Consider the following 20531-nt stretch of genomic DNA (forward strand, 5'->3'; position numbering starts at 1 on the left):
TTTCTATAAGACCCATAATGGCTATAACTAATCGGAGATATTTCAAACCTGTTTTCATGAGCTTGTAGCCTGAACGCCCTCAAATAGCGAACTACAGTAGGTAAATAGCTGGTATCCTTGTACTGCGAAACGAAGGGATACGATCATCTACATATGTTCGTAGAAATCCTCAAGATATCTCAGGTCTACCCAAGACGAGTTCTTCTAATAACCGGGCACAACGATTAGACCATCTCCAAGCTACGAAACGTATCACAGCATGACAATAAGTTCAGTAGGCAATTTCATCAACACTCTTATCCATTAGCGACCGTGAGTCATATCTACATGAGTTTCGTAAAAGGGTATAGTAACCACAAAATGCATCGCACTTCCAGTCAGTTGTCCATGACCAGCATGGCGCAACCCGGGCTTTCAAACAAGATATTACAAACATCAACCCAACTCGATAACCATGCTCAGGGGGGCTCGCGCCGCGCTTTTCTGGGACAATGAATCGCCATCGCCATGCAGGAGTGGAGAACAGAAAACGAGGGTATAAAGGAAGCCAGACGCTTGAACGCAGCAGCAAAAACGCTAGAAAAATCAAAATGCTAACCCATTACAAATTGGTGTGGGTAATTAACAGCCTCCGGGACCATTAGAGCGCAGCTCGTGAGAATTGAAAGATGATAGATGTGTTGAACATGTCAAACGCTAACTGTGCGTCGGACGTCGACTTCAGGCTTCTGGGCATAGCCGATGAGCATACGGAAACTCGTTCCACGCTTTTCGCATTCAGTGATGAGGGCTTCGTCGCGCCAGATGCTGTTTTCGAGCATGTTACCAGAGGGTGTGCCATCGGAGCCTTGGGCCTCGGGGAGCACAATTGATTCGTAGCAGCGCGAGTACCACCAGCGACCAACACGAGCCACCATATCAGCGATACCGGTATCTGTGGACTCAGATGGGGATGATCCGTTGAGAAGGTCGGAGAAAGAAAGCTCAGGTTTTGGTCCTCGGGACTTAATCTTACTGCTCGTTCTTCTCGTCTCTGGGAGATTGGCATCTTCGGGTATCGGGAGTTTGCCAGCGACAGGTACACCCACAACACATCGGTTGCATTCCGTGAATCCCTTCCTCCCCAAACCAGCCATGATTTCATCGCTGATGTTGCGGAGAGAGATGCTGTCGTCCACCTCCTTGATCTTCATTTTCAGTCCACGAACTGCACGGCGAGCCCGGTTGCCCATATTGACAAGATCGAGGTCAAGGACACTGAACTCAAGGTGACCTCCAGGTCGTAGCACCCGCCTAGCCTCGGACAAGAGAAATTTATGAACCGAGGAAGGAAGCGCAGACGGAAAGCGCAGAACGACGCATGCGAAGAAGTTCATGGGGTAGGGAAATGCGGTGGTGAGTGAGGGATGGCAAATGTGGCGATGATTGGGAAGCGTCGACCACGGCTCAGACGGATTGTCTGTTGGTACGGTCGATGAAGAAGCCCCGGGCCCAATGTCGTACACTGCAGCTTCAGGGTAGGTCAAAGCGCAGTAATAGGACCAATCTTTTCCAAGACCATCGATGACAAGGATACGGTCTTCGCGAGAATCTTTGAGCTCGAAGTGGACAGGGCTGAAGAGAACACGACCGAATGAAAGCCACTTGCTTGTCATCAGAGCACCGAATCGCAAGTTGGCCATAGACACCAGTCCATCCGCTTGAGTCTCAGCAACTTCCATCAGACGCGAATCTCTGTACCTGTTCGCACCGGCACTGTTGCGGTCCGTGTCTGGCTTTGAGATGCTTGTAGCTCTCGACTGCCGTGCGCTCAACGTCATGGATACTGGCAGACTGGAGCGAGTTGAACGCTTGGTAGCTGAGCCTGTAGACAACCGAGGGCTGGCTGGCAAGCTTAATCTACCAGTGACGGGATCCACGACACTAATCTTGCGTTCCCCATAGTCTTGAATGAACTCAGACAAAGAGATTGGAGAGGTTGGAGATTGCGTTGAGTGTAAGACCGCGAGAAGTCGAGACCGTCGAAGATGTAGTGATGGGATAGATACCTTGTCTGTGAGTAATCCGGGCTGCAAAGATGGACGCGATCCCCTCATCTCCAGAGGGAGAGGCTCAAGAGAAGAGTGTTGGCTCCGAATTTTAGTACCATCTTTGCTTGTGCGAGAACTAGCAGGTGAAAGCACTTCATCAATCAAGTCATCATATTCGTTCCACAGTTCGTCCTCGGAAAGCGGGGCCGCCGAAACAGGTACGACAGCCGTGTCGGCGGTAGGAGGGAAGCTCCAAATTCCCGAACTGCTGGAATACGAGACCTCAGAGTCTTTACGAGCCGGAAACTTGAAGAACTCGCTTTGGCAACTAAACTCGTCAGAGGGAGGGCTGATAGTCGCGATAGCCGATGAATGGGAGAGAGCGTTGAGACCATGCAGGACAGGGTATGGCTCGATTGGACCAGCAGTAGCAAACACCGAGCCAATGGAATCGAACGATGTTCGAGGCAGAGCGGTTGGTCGAGGTTTGTCTGACACGAAAGGGCGGGAGAATGACCTTGAAGAAGGTTGGTGAGGTTGACGACGACTCGAGACAACCTGGGGTATACGACCCACCTGAGGCAATCGACTCGGCCTCGGAGGAGGGCTGATAGGCGGTGGGCCAGGCAGAGGCAGACTTTGAGGAGGCAATGAGTCGAATTGAAAAGGCGAAGTGAAAGCAGATACAGGGGTCCTCTCTGGTAGTGTAACATCATGCACCAGCGAAGACCGCCTCGCAGGCGACGAAGGTGGCGAGAGGTCGGTGAAAGGGGTCAAGTCCGCTAGCGATTGACGGTTTGAGGGTTGTGGCATGGACTGAACATCGGTATTGATTGTGAGTTGGCGACGCTGCTGCGACAGCTGAACTTCAGGGCGCAGGAAAACTTTGGGCGAAGCAGAACGTGTAGGTACTGCAAAAGTGGCTGGGAGTATTGGTTTGGGTGGCAGCAGCATGGACCGCATTCGCTCTTTCCTCACAGACTCATTATCGGAAAGCGCGCTCTCCGTCCCTTCCTCGGCTACTTCCTTCATCAATTGCTCGATGTCTTCCAAGTCAACACCTTGTGCGTCCGGGAGTGCATAATGCGCGACAGACCGGGAGACAGATGCTTGAGCAACATCGTTAGTCAAGTCCACAGCAGGCGCATCAACTCGGGGAGCTGCATGGGCACGCTGGAAGAAATTCCACCTCTTCGAAGACTTGGGTTGTTCCTTCTCGTTCTTGGTCTTCTTTGACGATTTCAACCACTTGCTCTCCTTACTCTCAGTTGTAGAGTCAGCCGTCGAATTCTTGCGCACTTTCTCCATTACACGGCTTCCTGGCAGAGTGCTGGGGACGCTCGGTTTTTCCACAGCATTGGAGGTGCGTGATGTTCGTCTTGATGCTAGAGTCGGAAGGAAAGATCGCTTGGAATCGTCGTCGCTCTCCGATGGCCTCCCCACTCCTACTTGCAACTTCTTCATTGGCGATTCTCCACGCATCGTATCTGGCATAGCCGAGGGTAACAGCGTTGGCCGGTTTTTTTCGATGGCTGACTGAGAGACGCTGATCGATGTTGTTTTCGAGATCGACTTGGGTTGGATAGAGACATCGAAACTACTAGTGCTTTGCATAGGTTCAGGACTACTGGTCAGTTCTGTACTGCTCCCCGCACCTCGAATGACGACAGGCGCAAGTCTGTGCAAGAAGAAGTCGTCCATCTCCGCGCTAGTAGTACTAGTCAAACTGCTTTTCCGAGTTGATGGGGTGTTGTCAAAGCTTTCGGATGTAGTCCCAGCACTGACTGACCGTCCGATGCTGTTCGTGCTGACAGAACTTCCACTTCGGCCCCTCACCGCGTACTTGCCGTATCCTTCGTGACCTGTGCCCGCTACCGGACCTCGTCGCTGAAGTTTGCTTTCCGATCTTACTACAGGGGGAGTAGATTCGGTTTTCGCACGTCGGGTGAAAAATCCAAACCTGGAAGTCTTGCTTGGGCTAGGCAGAGGCGCGGGAGCGGGGGTCGTGCTAGAGCGTCGCGTGTCTCGATCGTTCTGATTATCTGGTGTCGGCCCACGGGTGGGCGCGCGAGATGATAAAGGAACGCTCGACGCAGGATTTGGTGAAGGAAGCCGAGATGAAGATCTTGGTGGAAGAGCCATTCGGGGTTTTGCAACTGCAACTATCCCAGATTTGGATTCGGTGGAAACTGTACGCTTGTGTGGCGAAGGGAAGCTAGCCATGTTGCTTTGGATTATGGGAGAAGGGCCCCGAAGCCCGATAATCTCAGGTGTTCCATCTCTGCTTGGTCTTGAGGGTCGTCGAGTTGTTGGTGGCGAGATTGGGGACTGATCGGCTAAATGAGCAAATTCCGGGGGAGCTTGAAAACGCGGTCGTTCTGACAGAACCTGCGTGGTACTGCGTGTTGATACACCCTGAGACAGAGTTGCGAGTCGATTCGGCGAAGGATTCTCATTGTGCCTTCCGCTCTCTGCCTTCACAGTTGAGGTTGACGATGAGGACGTCGAAGACTCACGAACCGTGGAGAGCCCATGAGGAGTTCGAATGTTGACTTCTTCGGGAGTCTTGTGTCTAGTGACCGGTGGTCTACTTTGTAACGGGCTTGCTTGCCTTATTCGTATCGAGGTTTTTGATGAAGCAACACCAGGAGAAGAATATGAAGACATGGACGTGGGCGTTGACGAGATGCTGAATGCAGGTGACCCAGTATAACGTGTCGAGGGTGTCGCAGAGAGCGCATACTGTGGTATCGGGAGGGGTAGGATGTCCGTAGGCCCAATCTCATAGTCATAAACCCCTCTCCCAAACCCCTCGACGCCAGATTCTGATCGAGCCAGTATAGACGAAGACGGTGGCAATGATATTCCCAAGACAGTCTCGGAGAATGGATCTTTGTATCCACCAGGTATGCCTTCTGTTAGCTGCCTGTCTTCTTGAGATGACATTGAGTCGTTTCTATTGCGCGGGATTTGCTGGCTGCTTGTTGTTCCAACGTTGGTCTGTTGCCTTCTGAGTACATTCGATTGTGGACTTTCGATGGTCGATGCAGATGAGCCAGAGGCGAGGGATGGTGTACGTATGCTGAATGGAACCTCAAGCTTGGGTAGGCGCGATATCGAGCTCTGTGGCGTTGGTCTCGAACGGTGTATGCTTAAGGTATGGGAAGTCATGGGTAAAGCGAAGCCAGCGTTTCCCGGTCGTGAGGCAATTTTCCGCGCAGGCCCTTGTTCACTCACTATCCCTCTGCTTGGGTACACTTGTTCATCCCGTGTAAGCCTCCTCTTCTGCAACCTGGGCTGACTGGCAATGTGTGATTGGGATGTGATTGTGGTAGGAGTGACGGATCGTTGCGGTAGTCGAGTGGTGGGCACACGGTCCTCCGTCCGTTGCGGAGGATTGATTTGTGACTTGTAGGAAGCCATGTCGGGTAGTTTAGTGTAACCCGACTATATGTATCGAGGAACCTTGTGTGCGCTGAGTAACTCATGAAGGCATGTGCTTGTCGGCCTGTAAAACTCTTGGGAACGAGGATTTAGAGCGGCGGGTTCACTAGGAATATCGCAATCCTGGACGATATCGAATATTAAAAGTCGTTAGCAACCCTCAACTCGGGAAGGTGCTGTCAGGCGATTTGGTGGAGCGGGTGATGGCGGGAAGACTGCGTTGTCGGGACGAGTGTGGCAAGATGGATTTAGTCCGTTGTAAGAATGGAAGTCCATCAATATAAGTCGACCAGCAAAAAGATACAGGCGGATACCACGTTGTCCTGCAGTCTTTCGGTGAGGATCTGATGCTCTCTCTGTCTTGCGCCACCTTCTGTTCGGCGGCCCCGATTGGGTTATCGCGCTGCTTCGGCAAAGTCCTGGGGCTGTGCAAGGCTACCCTACTGCGTACCTGGGATGCAATCGACAGCGACGTGACACGCTGCAGCGAGGGCGAGTGATGTGTTATACTGGCACCCCAGTACTAGCTCACGCGTCTCGTCGTTTTGTTCAGGGTCTGCCGTTTAGGCGTGGGGAAGACGTCCAGATCGCCTCAGTGGGGCCAGGGCGTCTTTATGAAAGAACCCAGTTCAGCGGTCCTATCAAGACACTCTGGCTTACGCAGTATACGAAAAGGTAGTAACGTTGATCAGCTGGTCGTTGTCCATCAGTTGGTTCAAGGCGCTTCGCCGGCTACTGCAGGTCAAGAGTAGCCTCTGGATATGTATAACATTGCGATAATCGCAGCGCAACCCGCTTCAACGACCATGTCGACGCCGTCGGCCTGGTGGAGCTGGGCTCGCCGGCATAGCATCTTGGTTCACGTACGGGCGCTTGCGCTTGGTAGGCTGGCGGAGGCTCGAGAAAGAAGGGCGACCAGTTGGATGTCTGGACGACGATGGTGGGTGACGATTCGCAAACAGCATTTGCGCGGCAGTAGTCATGTGGAAATGTCATTGGCTCCTCGGTCGTAACTAACTGTCGTCTACTCATGCCGTTTCAAAAGTTTCACAGACCGCTCAAGCCTTGCACGGCTTCCGCGCCCTGAGAGTCGCTCGATGATGGAGCGATTATGCCTCAGGAGCTGAGGTGAGAAACCTAGCGAGCAACGTGCAACTACGGCCGCGAGTTTGCTGCAAAACTCGCTCATGGCGTTTGCATTCAGCTTCCAACTCCCATCCAGCCGTTGAACACAGCGCAACCATCAGCCACGACATTACAGCTCGTGCAGTGGAAGATTAACATGAATTACCGACGGGTCGCATGCGGCCCCTCCCAAAACGGCCAACAGACGAGTTTATTGGCAAACGCCGTCGCCGCTGGGCACCGTGAGCAAAATGCAATAGGTCTGATGGTTCAATCAGGGCCCGTAGCGCGGCAGACGGCTCGACATTCTGATGCGAAGAGTCATGGTTTTCTGGGGCCTTTTCCGCATTGCACATCCAACGCTTTCGGTGTTCGCAGCTATTTTCGTGATCAATTCTACGCCAACAAGACCCACAAATTTCTTGGTTTGTCGTCGTGTACGCCCCAGGTCGTCGTGCACGTGAGTCGGAAAGCCCGAAAAGCGGTGTCGCTAAGTAAAGAGGCTGTGCCCGATCTACCTCGCCACTTGACAACACATCAACAGCTTCGCACGCTCGCCATCACAGTCACTTTGAAAGAAACGCTGTTGTCGAGCATGGCAAAAGACGGCCCTTCTTGCTCATCTCAACAGTTTCAGTTGCGTCATGTCGGGATGGAGGGCCTTTATTCTCTCCAACCCTCCATCCAGGTCACACTCAAGCCACGACGCTCACTTGGCCCCTCCCTTGCACGGTCATTCGTGCTTTGTCGATGTGACGAATTTCGCGACCGCATAGCCCAAAGATCACGTTACCTTGCAGCTGCGAATCAGAATCATGTACTGGACTTGGACGTGATCACGGAAAGCGGCCGGATGCAGGGGGTAAGAGCCTTGTGTCCGTACCCGTGAACGTCTTCCCAATTTTGAGTTCCCTGCCTAGAGCGAGCTGGATTGTGCCATTATTACAGAGATGTGCATATGATGTTGAAGGCGCTCGACACATCCTAGAACACTGTGGATACTGTGGTGCGTACATGAAGAACCTGGCCATTCGTCATCTTCACAGACTGAAGAAGCTCGTGTTATGGGTGGCTTTGGCAAATACAGGGGAGTATACCTCATAAGATGTGTGGGCAGGGAGCCTCGCTTGTATCTCAGAGGGGAACTGGAGTATGATGATCGAAGAACCCATTGAGTAGATGAATATGGAGTGCTGCCCTCGCCATCTACGAGGGCGCAGTGAATCGAAGGTCAGAACCATCTGCTAGTACAATCAATCCTTCTCAAATGAATTCAAATACATATCCCGCACGACACTGCTTTAGGCCCAGACTCTGATATCAGCATTTACCATCTGAAATCAAACGAACCGCTGATTATACACTGCTCTCCCTTGATCATCGCCGATATCAAAGGTCGATCGAGTACGTAATTGACATCTCATATTCAGAGATTGAGATATGCTAGCTTGCCCTGTCTACGTTCTAGTCGTGGCCGTTGTGGGACAAGGAGGGAAGGGCGGCACGGCGCGAGTGCTTGAGATGCCTACGAACCACTCGTGGTGAAGGGACGGGAACCTTGTATGCCACTGTGGAGCCCGGGCCGCCGCGGCCAACCTGCCTCAATGCAACCTGTGGCGGGATGCTTGTCCTGAGTTTATCATAATCTCTCATCAAAACTGTAAATAACGCCAGACTCCTCGGGAGCGCAGACGATTGAACCACACGCCGCGGACTTCCGGTCAGCACAAAACCTCATGTCCACCCGTCAACCCATTTTGAACAGCCACATATTCTAGAACGGACATGATACTGTTTTGAGATCGTTGAGCGAGATATGACGAGTACTGTCAGCATCTCACTGTTGTCTTGTTATGTCCTCTCAACAACAGGGACCGAAAATAGAGAGCTCTTACGGACGACAACAAATCAAGCTCAGAGAGCCAAAGATATAAAAGACATTCCGAGATTGATGACAGAGGATTTCAATTGAGGAACACGCGATTTCTAACCTACTCTCTGAGGCTTGGACGTCTTCACCACAGCCAAATCTGGACTTCGATAAGTTTGAGGAGAAAGTGAGCCCCAATATTGATCTTTACGCGATTTCGAGTCTTAGCTCTTCGTTCTTCTGAGCTTTGTTTTACGTAGGTGCATCCGCAACGTGTTTGAGTGTGGAACTTTGTCACAATTAGCAAATCGAGGGTTGATCGAGAAACACGTTCGAGGCCACTATATATGCTTATCACGTTTCAGTCAAAGCTATCCCGCAACGTCGACGGACATAATCAATATGATTGCTATCGCTCGACAAGAACGGTTTTGGTGGAACACTCACGTTGAAAGTGACCATGAACGTCTGAAAGCGGACCCGGGGAAGATCCACGGCTGGAAGGAGCGAAGGGTCTTGGCAAGGTCCAAGCTCAAGACAGTCTCACCTGCGCCGCGCCTTCCTTCGAGGACACCCTTTGTCTCCAACGCGCCTTCCCCATCACCCTACAACCTTTGCTCGACATTGACTACTTGCGCTGAGCTATCTTTCACTTTAGCGCCGGTAATTTAGAGCTTGGCTACTGTCTTGCGCCTACGAAACACGTCGCTCAGTCAGCTGCGCGTCTCCTATCCGCGTCGCGTCAAGTATAGCACAGCTCTACCGGTACGCCTACCACCGTACGCGCGCACAAGATGCCCGAATACACCAAGATGAAGAACGCCGATCTTGAGGCGCTACTCAAGGAACGCGGCCTTCCTACCGGCGGAAAGAAGGCGGATATGGTGGATCGTCTCACCAAAGACGATGACAAAAAGCCTGCAGGCGAGGATGAGATTGACTGGGATGACGAGGTCGACGATGCAACTGCAGAAGCCGCCAAGGCTGCGCCTGCTACATCAGAAGATAAGACCGAGACTACTACTACACACGAAGCAACAGTCGAGAAAGCTGGAGGTGAAGGCCAGGCGCTCAACCCACAAGCTGTTCCTAACCAAATCGCGGACATCGATCCTGCTCAGACCGATGACTTGACAGTACAGCCACCTGTCGAGGGCGAGAAGGAGGGAAGCGCCGATGTCCAGGCGGAGGAGAAGACAGAGGAGAAAAAGGAACCTGCTCCCGACTACTCACGAGGCCTCGCAGCCACGAAGCTGGATGAGGAAATCGAGAAGCGCAAGAAGCGCGCGCTGAAGTTTGGCACCAAGTTTGAAGACGACGAAGGCCTCAAGAAGTTGGAGCGTGCTAAGAAATTTGGAGAGAGTGCACCTCCCAAGGGCCTCGATGAAGCACTACCAGAGCGCGAGCGCAACCAAAAGCGCAGGCGAGAAGACGCTGAAGACACTAGCGAAAACAAACGCCGTAGCCAGGGCAGATTCGAAGGACGCGGCGGTCGCAGTGGACGTGGTAGGCGAGACAATCGCGATAGCCGTGAGAGCCATGACACTCGCGACACTCGCAACAGCCGCAACAACCGTGGAGATGATCGAAGCTCTCGCCGGGAAGATGGTGGCAGACCGGCAAGCGGCTATAGCGAGAAGGACAAGGCCGCGGCGGAGGCGAGGAAGGCTCGGTTCGCCCCTAAGCCTGCAGCTTGAGGACGCAGTTGAGGCTCTTTCAAAACTCCAATCCAGGGCGGTAGACGACATTTCTGAAAACGACCGATTACCGACTACATCACGCAGACTTGGCATAAGAGCATAAGGCAGGACCAGATGGCTATTTGTATAACACATTTTCAAGGGCGTATCTCGAGGCAATTTCAGGCGTCCGTTTCTTACAACGAATACATCAATTGAATTTTTCAACCCTTATCATCGGCCCGCCTTACTCTTCGTCCTGTTCGTTCTTGCTTATTACACTTTTTTGGACTTGCCTTCCGAACATTGCTCGAAGATTTTTGCGACCGCTGAACAGTTTCACTTGAGTACTTGACTTGAAGGTCTCCGCAGTCATATATGGCACCTTCCACGTTCGATCACACTCATACGTATGTCGCATGAAATCAGACGCGAAGCAGCATCGAATTTGTACTGTCTACTTGTTATGATCAACACCTGAGTTCTCAACAGAGTGCTCATTCAATGCAGAGCTTAGGTCTCCACTCACGCCTACGATCAGTGACAATCTGATGCAGCAGCTACGATAGCCATATCAGGCGTCCTGCGGTTGACGACTAAATACCAGCTTACTCGAAGACCTCACGATGTGATGTCGCCTCCAGCAAGCCATTATCACATTGTAGCATTAAGGCTTGGACAACTCAGCCCAGTCTCAACCCAACATCACGCCTGGCTCGAAGCGCTTCGCATTATCTTCTCGACGCCCACCAAGTTACGAACATGAACACGGATTCTCACCATGTCGGATAAAACAATTTCTGTCCTTTCCCTCTTCATCTCTAGCGCCATCTGCAATCCTTGACCTCGGTACCACGTATGATATCCCCGCACATCTTCGTTACGGCAGAGTCGCTTGGAAATCGTCACAATGTGTCCATGTGCTGGAGGTTTACGGTTTTAAAGTCCTGAGGCCCGGTAATTAACATTTGCGTGTTGCTCGTTTACCATCTTTCCTCTGTTGGTTTTGGACGCTCTTTAGCCTCACACTTTCACGATCGACACAGCACTTGTCTTGTCGCGCCGCGGAAGATCTAACTGTTTTTGTTGATTGAGTCTGAATGGCTGGTACTTGTTGAAACTCGTTACTTTGTCAAAGATTATTAGTTCGTCCAAGGCTATCGAGCGATTCACTAGCCCTCGATGCCGTCGCCACTTTACCTCGCCAGAGAACAACCCATCGAGAAACAACTACTTGAGACGGAACACGATAGTAGACCATCATCGACGAGACACATACAAGATGAAGATCTAAACAAGCAGGGGAACCCACCCGAGCATATAGAAGCACAACCCGATGCATTGTCAATTGTCACAGCAGGCTCTCAGATTCCTCCACCCCCAGATGGAGGTTTACACGCCTGGCTGAAAGTTTTTGGCGGCTTCATGATATACATCAACATCTGGTTCACACTCCATCTCTCTCAGACATTCCTCTAATGTACTAACATGGTACAGGGGATTCACGCTGAGTTACGGCGCCTTCCAAGCGTACTACAAATCTTCCTTCCTCTCCGCCTCCTCACCTTCCGCCATATCTTGGATTGGCACAGTGCAAGGCTGGCTTCTCATCGTCATCGGTGTCTTATCAGGGCCGTTGTTTGACAAAGGCTATTTTCGCTCCATGCTCTTTGCTGGCAACTTTTTAGTTGTGTTTGGTATTATGATGCTGAGCCTGTGTACAAAGTATTGGCAGGTCTTCCTCGCTCAGGGAGTGTGCATGGGTCTCGGAGCTGGACTACTATACATTCCCAGTCTGGCATTGGTAGGTATTTGGTTTGACAAGAAGAGAGCGTTCGCATTGGGCATTGTGATGAGTGGAATTGCAGTGGGTAAGGATTCTTGGAACGAGCCTTATGGAGAGCACATGCAGTTTGCTGACTTCGAGTAGGGGGGGTCGTCTATATCATCATGTTTGACCGTCTTACCAAGTCATCCGGTTTCCCTGTGGCTATCCGTTCTATTGGCTTCGTCGCCCTAGCCGCAGCCCTCCTCTCAATCCCCGCGCTCCTCAGTGGCTCTAAAGTGCTTGCTACTCCCCGCAAAGCTCGCGCGCTCTTCGATGTCAGTGCGTTGAAAGACCGGCTCTTTCTTGTCTTCACCTGCTGTTCTTTTTTTACATTCCTTGGCTATATAATACCCTATTTTTACATACCGACATATGCAAGAGACAGATTGGGTACATCGGATAGTATGGCGCTATATCTCCTGGTGATGAGTGTGGCTGCGAGCTTCTTTGGTCGATTGGCGAGTGGAGTGCTGGCGCAGTACATCGGACCAATAACTACTTGGGCATTGTGCTCATTTGCGAGTGGGATCATGGCATTGTCCTGGATTAGCATTGAAACGGAGAGCACATTCATTGCTTTCAGTATCCTCTGGGGTATGTCCTCGTTCCAGGTCCAAACTACTCGTAGTTCCACGGAATTGAGCTAATAATTACTAGGATTTTGCTCTGCTGCTCTAGTTACAGTTCCCTCTGCGGCCTTTGCAAGTATCACGCCAGATCTCTCGCGCCTGGGAACACGGTTGGGAATGTCCTGGAGCGTGTCGAGTATTGCGACACTCATCGGAGCGCCTATTGCAGGTGCTTTGTTGAAAAAAAAGGAAAACGGGCAGACGAATTTTATTGGAGTGCAGGCTTGGTCAGGAGCCTTCTTGCTAGCGGGTACGGGTTGGCTATGCGTGCTCTGGTACTTGACGATGAGGACGCAGAAGAAGGGCTGGAAGGTGTGAAATCGAACAAAACTGAGAACAATAGCAAACTGGTCTATCAGAAGTGTAATAAGAATTTGGAAAGATTGTAACGCCCGGGATGCAGCCCAACATCGGAATGCTCTAAATAAGGAAACTTCGCAAGATACCCAATGGTTGTTCGATAGCTCTATTGTCACAATATGGTAGCGTAATAGACTCTGTGACTAAATTTGAGTGCTCGTAGCTGGTGCGCCGCACTTGTGTCATACGCTCATACTATGTACGCGTTCATCAAGCTGTTGCTAATCTTTGCGGAGTATTTGTCTTGGAAAGTCCAGATAGGCGAGTCGATGTGTGACTAAGATCTACAGCCTGTACCGTTTTCTAGAACCTCCCCCACACCGAAGAATACCACTATCGGTATCATTCCGGGTACTCGGATTCTTCGCTACATGCAGGTCGCGCTGCTCTCCGGAGCTGGTATCCAAGAAAAAAGTAATAATGACGTGTGACGCCTGGGGAATCTCTCCACCACCGATCGCTGCAGTCACAACATGGATTGCGATCCTTCCCTTTCCCGAGAACTCGGGTCAACAGCAACATCGATCTCAGACACCCTGAATGTATTGCACATCGTAGATAGGCGAGGTTGTTGTACACTATTTGTCACATTCCATTTCGGTTCGCTGGTGATGTTGGTATCACTTGCTCATTGACATTGCAGCCTCGTGCCTCACATAGGGTGTGTTATCGCCAAGTACATTGTCTGGTGCTACATATCGTATACTATATATTGGTTATTCGAATGGGTTGCGAAGACACGTCTAACCGTGTTGGTGAGGCTTTGTTCCATGATTTGCTCATCGGTAGCGCCGAAAATGTCCATGAGATAGCACTTCTCCTAGTAATGGTTGTAAAGGAAACATCGTCTCCTTCCGTCACATAGTGCAATGCGTTTGGATAAGCACTACGGCTACTTTGCTTGTCCGCGTTACGTAGTGAACTCCACTTCCCGAGAAAACGCTGGCAGTTCATGCTCGACGAATATTTCCCTAAATGGTTGCCTCAGTGCCTAAAAGCTGTCTGTCCTGCATGTCTCGTTATTAATTCCCCACGGTGGCGCGGCACAACAGCGCCCGAAGATATCCGTAGAGGCCAGATATCTTGGAGTCTGCCCCCAGACATCTCAACGGTCAGCCAGTCGGTGGCAGGTTGACCCAGGTGACCCGGAGGTGTGGTCCGAAGAAGGACCTGCGCCCGTAAGCTGCATGTGTACGCCCAAATCCGATGTGTCAAAATGACAGCGCCAAGATCCCGTCGAAGCCGTTAGCGCGAGCAATGTCTAATAATAAGTTACGCCCACGAGCGCTCACGTGCGTCGGTGGAGATCTTTCTATAGAGAGTTTTTGGTGTATCGGTATTGAAAAAGGATAAGAGTGTTAAATGCAACGTATCAGAAGCAAGCGGGGCATCGGGAAGACCCTTGTGGCGCATCTACAGCTTGTATCACACTAACAGCGTTGAACGTGGATAATTATCGGAAAAGCAAATACAATTTAATCAATGACTCTATCAAGCACAAGCGACCACATGTCACAAAACTCCTACAGACAAAAAATGTCGAAATTGCTGAAAAGAATACGATGCTTCATTTCTCACGAAAGACGCCGTTACTCCATCCGAACCAACCCCTTGAGCGCCCTATTCAACAAAACGGTAGAGAATCAATCTGACCTCGCAGAACGCCAACATGAAACACTTGACGTATTCAACAATTTCTTCCGAGATGAACAATTACGCTCTGGGAGTTGTGATGCAAAAAGACTCGAGTGTGGTAATATCAGTACTGTCTGAGGTCAGTGATGTCAAAAAAAGAAATATACCGTTACGCTTACCCGGTAAGTATTGGAGCCGACCGCAATCAGGGGTTCGGTCTGTCCAACGACTGTGGCGTCCACATCCATGCGAACATTGAGTGTCTTTCCCATGTGCGTCCTGTAGTTCAGGTGGGTCGCAGCATGTTGTGCCTCTTCCTTCGAAGAAAACTTGGCGGTCGCTACGCCTTTGAACACGCCGGATATAGGATCCCGTTGCATCTTAGGGGCCTCGGTAGGCCTTCCGACACTCTGTAGTAGTGCCATGAGATCTGCCGGTGCCGCCTTGTAGCTCAGACCCGAGATGAAGATTCCGCGGGTTTCGGTCAACATTGCTCCATCCCGTACGTTTACAGGAAATCCACTCGTGTTTACTGAATAAACTGGCTTTTGCGTGTTGACCAGCTGTGTTGGCAACGTATGGACCGGATAGATAGATGGGACAGCGTAGCCTTGGATCGATGGATAGGTCGCATACGAATACATGGGTGGAGCAGACATGTACTGAGGGGTCGAGACAGTATACGATCGACTTCCTCCGGTCAAGTGACTAACTCTTCCGATGTCAATGCCGCATCGGCCCGCAGAGTGACTACCCTCGGCTAGTTCCAAGAAGTGTGAAGAGCAGTTGCATTTCAACAATCGGAACCCCTCGTTGCTACGACAGGTCTCCCAGACATGTATCAGCATGCCTTTTGACCTGAAATATATATCTAACGGGAGTTGTTAGCCTTCAGCTAGAGTTCTTGTAACTATTGTCTTCACATACTGTAAGCTGCATCTGCATCTTCCCTGTCTTTGAGTCTGCACCAGCCTTGCATTTCGCCCCTACGTTGACTTTGGCTTGCATATACGTCGACCCATCCAGGCTGCTCTTTAACTATCTTACGGATATGATCCTTGAACTCTTGCCACCCGGTCAAGTAAGGTGCATACCGTGTCAATCCAGACACAACGAGTAGAAAATCGCCGTCTCCATCTTTCCACGAAGCTGAGAATGACATTCTGGTTCGGCTGGAAGGGTATGAGTTCGGTAGATGGAGGGACAATTGCGCTGAGCAGAGGTCGTGGCTTAGGACGCAAGTGTTGCTTGAGGTAGCTATTTGAGGTAGAAGATGGATTGGACTGCTAATGATATGAAGAAGATGTGATATATCTTCAAGGTTGCTAAGTGAACTCGATTGATTTGAACTTTGTTTGAGAACAAACGCGTAGCACCAAGGTTATACTTATACCTCATTCATGAAGGGCCACCCAGTATACACTAGGGATTCGTTTTCGGACGAGGTGACAGCCAAGAAACCATCTGATGAACGAATGGAAGCATTCACCGCAGCCATACAGCAAGGCGTACACCCACTGGCATCCTGATGTTTCATAACACTAGTCATCTACGAGAGTAGACGAAGGTGCTTTTGCTCCAACTTCCCGGGTGGTACTGTGGTTCCAGATCCTAGCAAAAACATCTCAAGACGCCGTCTAGGGACTGTGATTCGAGTTTCCAAGAGATGCACATTCAAGATTACGACGAGACCCACCCATGGCGGAAGATATCCCACTCTTGGAGTCGGCGACCGGCAAGGTAAAAAGGGCAGTGGAAGCGAAGAATGAGTTCCTTACGTGAAATTCTAGATGTTGTGAATACAGCCCCACAATGTGCGTCATCGTTGGTTGGTCGATGCATGAGACCCATGCTCGAGATCGCGTGGCCGATCTGGTGGCTTACGTCCGGGATATTTGTCGCCAACAAAAAGGAAATCCACCAAACCTGCCTATTACAGGACGAAATTTGATGACTGCTTCATCAAGATTAGTGATCAGTAATTACTCATTTCTTCTTACTTGTCGGAAGCGGAGTCCAGGGCAGCTAATCAACGTCTGAGCCTCATCTCGATTATACCAACAAAGCGTAGATCTAACACGGTCGGAGATAGGCCATATCATCTATCGTTCGTCGACATGCACTGAAGGCTTATCTAAGTAGAATGGTTGATTTGTTATAGTCTCACCACCTAAAATGTCATTCGGGAGGGCCGTCAGCCCACGCCTCGATGGCTGACAGTAGGCGAGCCGTTCGTAAATAAGATTGGTCCGTTTTGCTTGTTGAACGTCAATCAAATTGAGCGAGAGTGAAGCGCAAAGCAACATCTCTTAGGAACTCCAAAGGATCAGCCTTTGATCGAATCCGCCGCTAATGAGATACTCATTGTCGACATCGCTGTCTGGATTGTCATCATGCATCCCTTTTAGGTGACCTGCCCAAAGACACCGCAACTTTGACCCAGGCTCATGAGCTGACAAAGTTGTAACAAGCTTTCCACTATTCGCTTCTATGCCGCGAACCGTCCCGTCGTCCGAGCTCACAAATATGCCGGAGCCATCAGGCCGCCAGACTAGTGTGGGTGTGGAGTATGCCGTCTGTGGCGCAAGAGTAGAGACATTTACTAAGATGGCTGCTTCTTCTCTGTTCTGGATCAAAAGCTCAGCGCGTGCCTGCGAAGCTTGTGTAACCGTTTCAATGTCTTGCACGTCGTCCGTATCGAGTGCCGAGGATTGAGTGGGTGGGAGCAAGAGCTTTACTACGAGCAATTTCATATGTGGCGTTGTCGAAGTAGCCACAGCGACTAAAGTTGGGTCGGTAGGACATATCCGTACGTCCGATGGTGTGAATGCAACCCACGCATTAGAATGCGGAGCGAGATTTTGCTTGCCGAGAAGAGTAAACCCGGGAGAATTATGACTAGGAATCGCGTAATAGTATAAGAACGTGGAGTCTCGCCGAGTCAGTAACAGAACTGGGGTTCCGTGCTCGGGCGATCTGATAAACAAAAGTGTTTCTGGGATGCTCGGGAGTGTAAGTGCCGCGATAGGCTCCCCAAGCTGAGGGGCATCGTCATCGATGTCGAGTTGATACAGCAGCACTCTTGCATCCCACGCTGCGCTGGCTATCATTGTGGCGTTCCCGTTACACCAGCTAGCAAGCTTCACAAGGTATTTGGAATGATCCTTCCGCACGTCCAGGGTTGTATCGCTCGCAGTGTCATGTAAGTGGAGTTTGCCGGACATCGATGCAACGAGCAGATACTGTGATCCTATAGCAACTACATCTAAGATGGGCGAGTCCTGGAAGCAGGAGTAGGAGTGCACTAACTCGAAAGTCGACGACGTAGGTTTCATAAGGTGTAATCGGCGATCGGCCGTGGAGACAGCAACGTACTGTCGAGGACTTGCTGCGGAAGGTAGTAACAAGTCAAACACAGCAATGCTGAGGATGTTCGAACGGCTAGGCAGGGAGCCCAATACTGTTGGTTCTGAAGGTGCTTGAACGGTCCATCGGCGGTCTTTGTCGTCCATGCCGAGTTTTTCAAAATTGAGGCTGAGATCAAATGTGGTCTTCTCATGGAGGATTGTCTCGATCGTAACCGACCCATTTGAAGCGGCGCCTACATCAACAGGGAGACCAGCCTCTGCAATGAAGCTCTTTAACGTCTGGCACAAGTAAGTCGAGGCATCTCCAACAACATGATGACGTATGGTACCTCGGTGTAGCCATGACTTCTCAAAAACTGTGCTATCAGCTCATTTGCAGATGGAAGCATGTCGTCGTGAGTTGAATTTATTTACTAGACTTTCCGCTTGTCTTTGTAGTCAGTGGTATCAGTGTTGGAGTGATGGATGGCTTTTAGTAGATCGTGCCAGTTCGCCTTGTGAGATCTTAGTTAACGCTATCGTACGATCTTCGGCGATAAGCGAGGAGCACGCTTCAGAAAATATTTTGAACTACGCCAACCACATCACACTCGATTGAGCCCCTTGTAACATATCGTAGACGATTCGAAATGGAGGTAGATAGTACCAGTGTATGTAGTCTACGAGCTAGACTGATCTTTGTCAGGTCTCAGGGAAAATTGCGTTACGCAAGTCACGCACCGACAGGCTCGTTGCTTTACAGCAAGAGACACCTGCTCAGCCATACAGCATTGTACATCGACTCAAACTTGCAGAAGCGTACAAATTTCTCGGGTATCCCGATCTCGCAGTTGGCGATGCTTATAAAGCGCTCCTTCTGGTCGATGAGATTGCCGAGGAAGGCGAATATCACGATGAAGTCTTCGAAGCCGCAACATCTGATTTTTTAACCGAAAAGATGACTAACCTAGCTATGAATCCTGGCAAAGAAGAACAGAGAAGTGATGAAGATCAGGTTGTGACTTGGGCGAAAACAAATTGGTCAAAAACTGCGTATGTAAGCTAGAGTACAATTTGATATTGTTTCCTAACAGACCGCTGATTCTTCAAGATACGATGTTCTCGTCGAGTGCCTCATGTTCTGTGGATGCCTTCGCAGCGCTTATGATTACAATACTCGCGCTCAGCAGGCTTTCCCTGACGACACAACTTTCAAGAAACACAATGACACCTTATCGAAGAAGCTGCGCGCCTACTTTGAGGCCAAGTCTGAGAATCCTGATGATGTGGATATTGATGAATATCCGGACAAAGGGGTTGTACGTCGCGAGCAGTATCCATGGAATGAGTTTGAACCAGATCGCTTCTCAGACGAATGCTTGCAATTTCTCAACGATGAGATGGCGAGCATAGCACCAAGTCTGGAAGTAAAAATTGCCGAGCTACCACTCCTCTCGACAAGTTCAACAGATCAATCATCAAGTTCAGAGACTCGGTTCGTGAAACAGCTCGGCGTGTTTGCGAAAGAGGATATCTTGCCAGGACAGCAGATCCTTGACGAGAAGTCTCTCTTGACTGCCGTATCAAGACTTCACGACACATACTGCGATGCCTGTAGTACATTACTACCTAGTGCTCGAGATGTATCCTCGGCAGAGAGCTCCGGAGACTCCGCTATTACCTGTGAAGAGTGCGATGAGGTGTTCTTCTGTAGCACCGACTGTCATGATCTAGCTCAAGACAGCTACCACTCTTCAATTTGTGGAGTTAGTATGGATCAAGGCAAAGTACCGGCTAGTGAAGCCGCCGATTCACTGTACTCTCTTCTCTTGGTGCGCGCGCTAGCTTTAGCTGAGACGCAGGACGTCCATCCGCTAGAGCTCAAGGAAGTACGGTATATCTGGGGTGACTACCACGCCCTCAACCTAGATACTGTATGGCAAGTCGATACCCAAGGCCAACTGAATGACGCATTTGGCTCTGTGCCTCAAACTCTTTCGTTCTCGTTCAACAGCAACGTGTTGTTACCACTGCATATCCTGGAGAAGATGGACGTCAACATATTCACTCAGAGCCACCGCTACGACACCTGGGTCTTCAATACCCTCTACGCCAAGTTCCGAGGTACGGCATCCGCACGGCAGGGTTTGGATGGAAGGCCAGAGATTGGGGCTGTTCATCCGATGTGGTGTCTTGCAAATCATAGCTGCGACCCCAACGTAGCTTGGGAATGGCAGGGAAGCATGAAATTTTGGACACGCGAGAAGTTGGTCGAGTGGGAAGGGCGGGATCCAAGCAAGAAGCCCGGATTGAGGAGAGGCGAAGAAGTCTTCAGCCACTACTGCGATGTTCGCTTGCCCGTCCAAGAACGCAGGGAGTGGGCTGTCGGAGCACTCGGGGGAGATTGTGTCTGTCCCAGGTGTATGTGGGAAGAGGCCCACCGATGACATGGTGGCCCTGCTACGCATTTGGATATCTTGTCAGGCTCTCACAGTTGAAGGTTCCAGCTTACTTCCACTCAATAAAACAATCAGGGTATCATTGCCCTCGAACCATAATGTCCAAACGTAATAGCCTGCGACTA

At 50.6% G+C, this 20531-nt stretch overlaps 7 protein-coding genes across 7 annotated transcripts; 4 read left to right on the plus strand and 3 right to left on the minus strand.

Annotated features, from left to right (window-relative positions):
• Positions 1-689: 689 nt before the first annotated feature.
• P153DRAFT_284787 (uncharacterized protein) lies at positions 690-5453 on the minus strand (the record flags this gene model as incomplete). The annotated part of the gene is made up of 1 exon (XM_033663347.1): positions 690-5453. One exon carries the CDS (start codon positions 5451-5453, stop codon positions 690-692), a length of 4764 nt encoding a protein of 1587 aa, XP_033526540.1.
• A 1178-nt stretch (positions 5454-6631) lies between these two features.
• On the plus strand, positions 6632-7563 carry P153DRAFT_185204 (uncharacterized protein). Its single transcript, XM_033662402.1, has one exon. It carries the CDS (start codon positions 6757-6759, stop codon positions 7486-7488), a length of 732 nt encoding a protein of 243 aa, XP_033526541.1. The 5' UTR covers positions 6632-6756; the 3' UTR covers positions 7489-7563.
• Positions 7564-9263: 1700 nt separating this feature from the next.
• On the plus strand, positions 9264-10166 carry P153DRAFT_394321 (uncharacterized protein; the record flags this gene model as incomplete). The annotated part of the gene is made up of 1 exon (XM_033671305.1): positions 9264-10166. One exon carries the CDS (start codon positions 9264-9266, stop codon positions 10164-10166), a length of 903 nt encoding a protein of 300 aa, XP_033526542.1.
• Positions 10167-11330: 1164 nt separating this feature from the next.
• On the plus strand, positions 11331-12923 carry P153DRAFT_373952 (MFS monocarboxylate transporter-like protein; the record flags this gene model as incomplete). The annotated part of the gene is made up of 4 exons (XM_033669489.1): positions 11331-11593; positions 11646-12019; positions 12079-12570; positions 12634-12923. 4 exons carry the CDS (start codon positions 11331-11333, stop codon positions 12921-12923), a joined length of 1419 nt encoding a protein of 472 aa, XP_033526543.1.
• A 1747-nt stretch (positions 12924-14670) lies between these two features.
• On the minus strand, positions 14671-15874 carry P153DRAFT_185275 (uncharacterized protein). Its single transcript, XM_033662403.1, has 3 exons — positions 15528-15874; positions 14780-15471; positions 14671-14730 (listed from the first exon to the last, which is right to left on the minus strand). Exons 1-3 carry the CDS (start codon positions 15760-15762, stop codon positions 14725-14727), a joined length of 933 nt encoding a protein of 310 aa, XP_033526544.1. The 5' UTR covers positions 15763-15874; the 3' UTR covers positions 14671-14724.
• A 1035-nt stretch (positions 15875-16909) lies between these two features.
• On the minus strand, positions 16910-18357 carry P153DRAFT_285778 (uncharacterized protein; the record flags this gene model as incomplete). The annotated part of the gene is made up of 2 exons (XM_033663422.1): positions 16910-18247; positions 18298-18357. 2 exons carry the CDS (start codon positions 18355-18357, stop codon positions 16910-16912), a joined length of 1398 nt encoding a protein of 465 aa, XP_033526545.1.
• Positions 18358-18597: 240 nt separating this feature from the next.
• Positions 18598-20394, plus strand: P153DRAFT_383047 (uncharacterized protein; the record flags this gene model as incomplete). Its single annotated transcript, XM_033670199.1, has 3 exons — positions 18598-18603; positions 18654-19000; positions 19059-20394. 3 exons carry the CDS (start codon positions 18598-18600, stop codon positions 20392-20394), a joined length of 1689 nt encoding a protein of 562 aa, XP_033526546.1.
• Between the last annotated feature and the right edge of the window lie 137 nt (positions 20395-20531).

Source organism: Dothidotthia symphoricarpi (assembly GCF_010015815.1).
Source record: "Dothidotthia symphoricarpi CBS 119687 unplaced genomic scaffold P153scaffold_5, whole genome shotgun sequence".
NCBI classification, from domain to species: domain Eukaryota; kingdom Fungi; phylum Ascomycota; class Dothideomycetes; order Pleosporales; family Dothidotthiaceae; genus Dothidotthia; species Dothidotthia symphoricarpi.

Bases quoted from the DNA above. Each gene is read 5' to 3' on its own strand.
- P153DRAFT_185275 (XM_033662403.1), bottom strand. From the start codon at position 15,762: ATGTCATTCTCAGCTTCGTGGAAAGATGGAGACGGCGATTTTCTACTC. The intron at 15,472-15,527 runs GTATGTGAAGAC...AACTCCCGTTAG, and splicing joins AGATGCAGATGCAGCTTACA to ATATATATTTCAGGTCAAAA.
- P153DRAFT_185204 (XM_033662402.1), top strand. From the start codon at position 6,757: ATGAATTACCGACGGGTCGCATGCGGCCCCTCCCAAAACGGCCAACAG.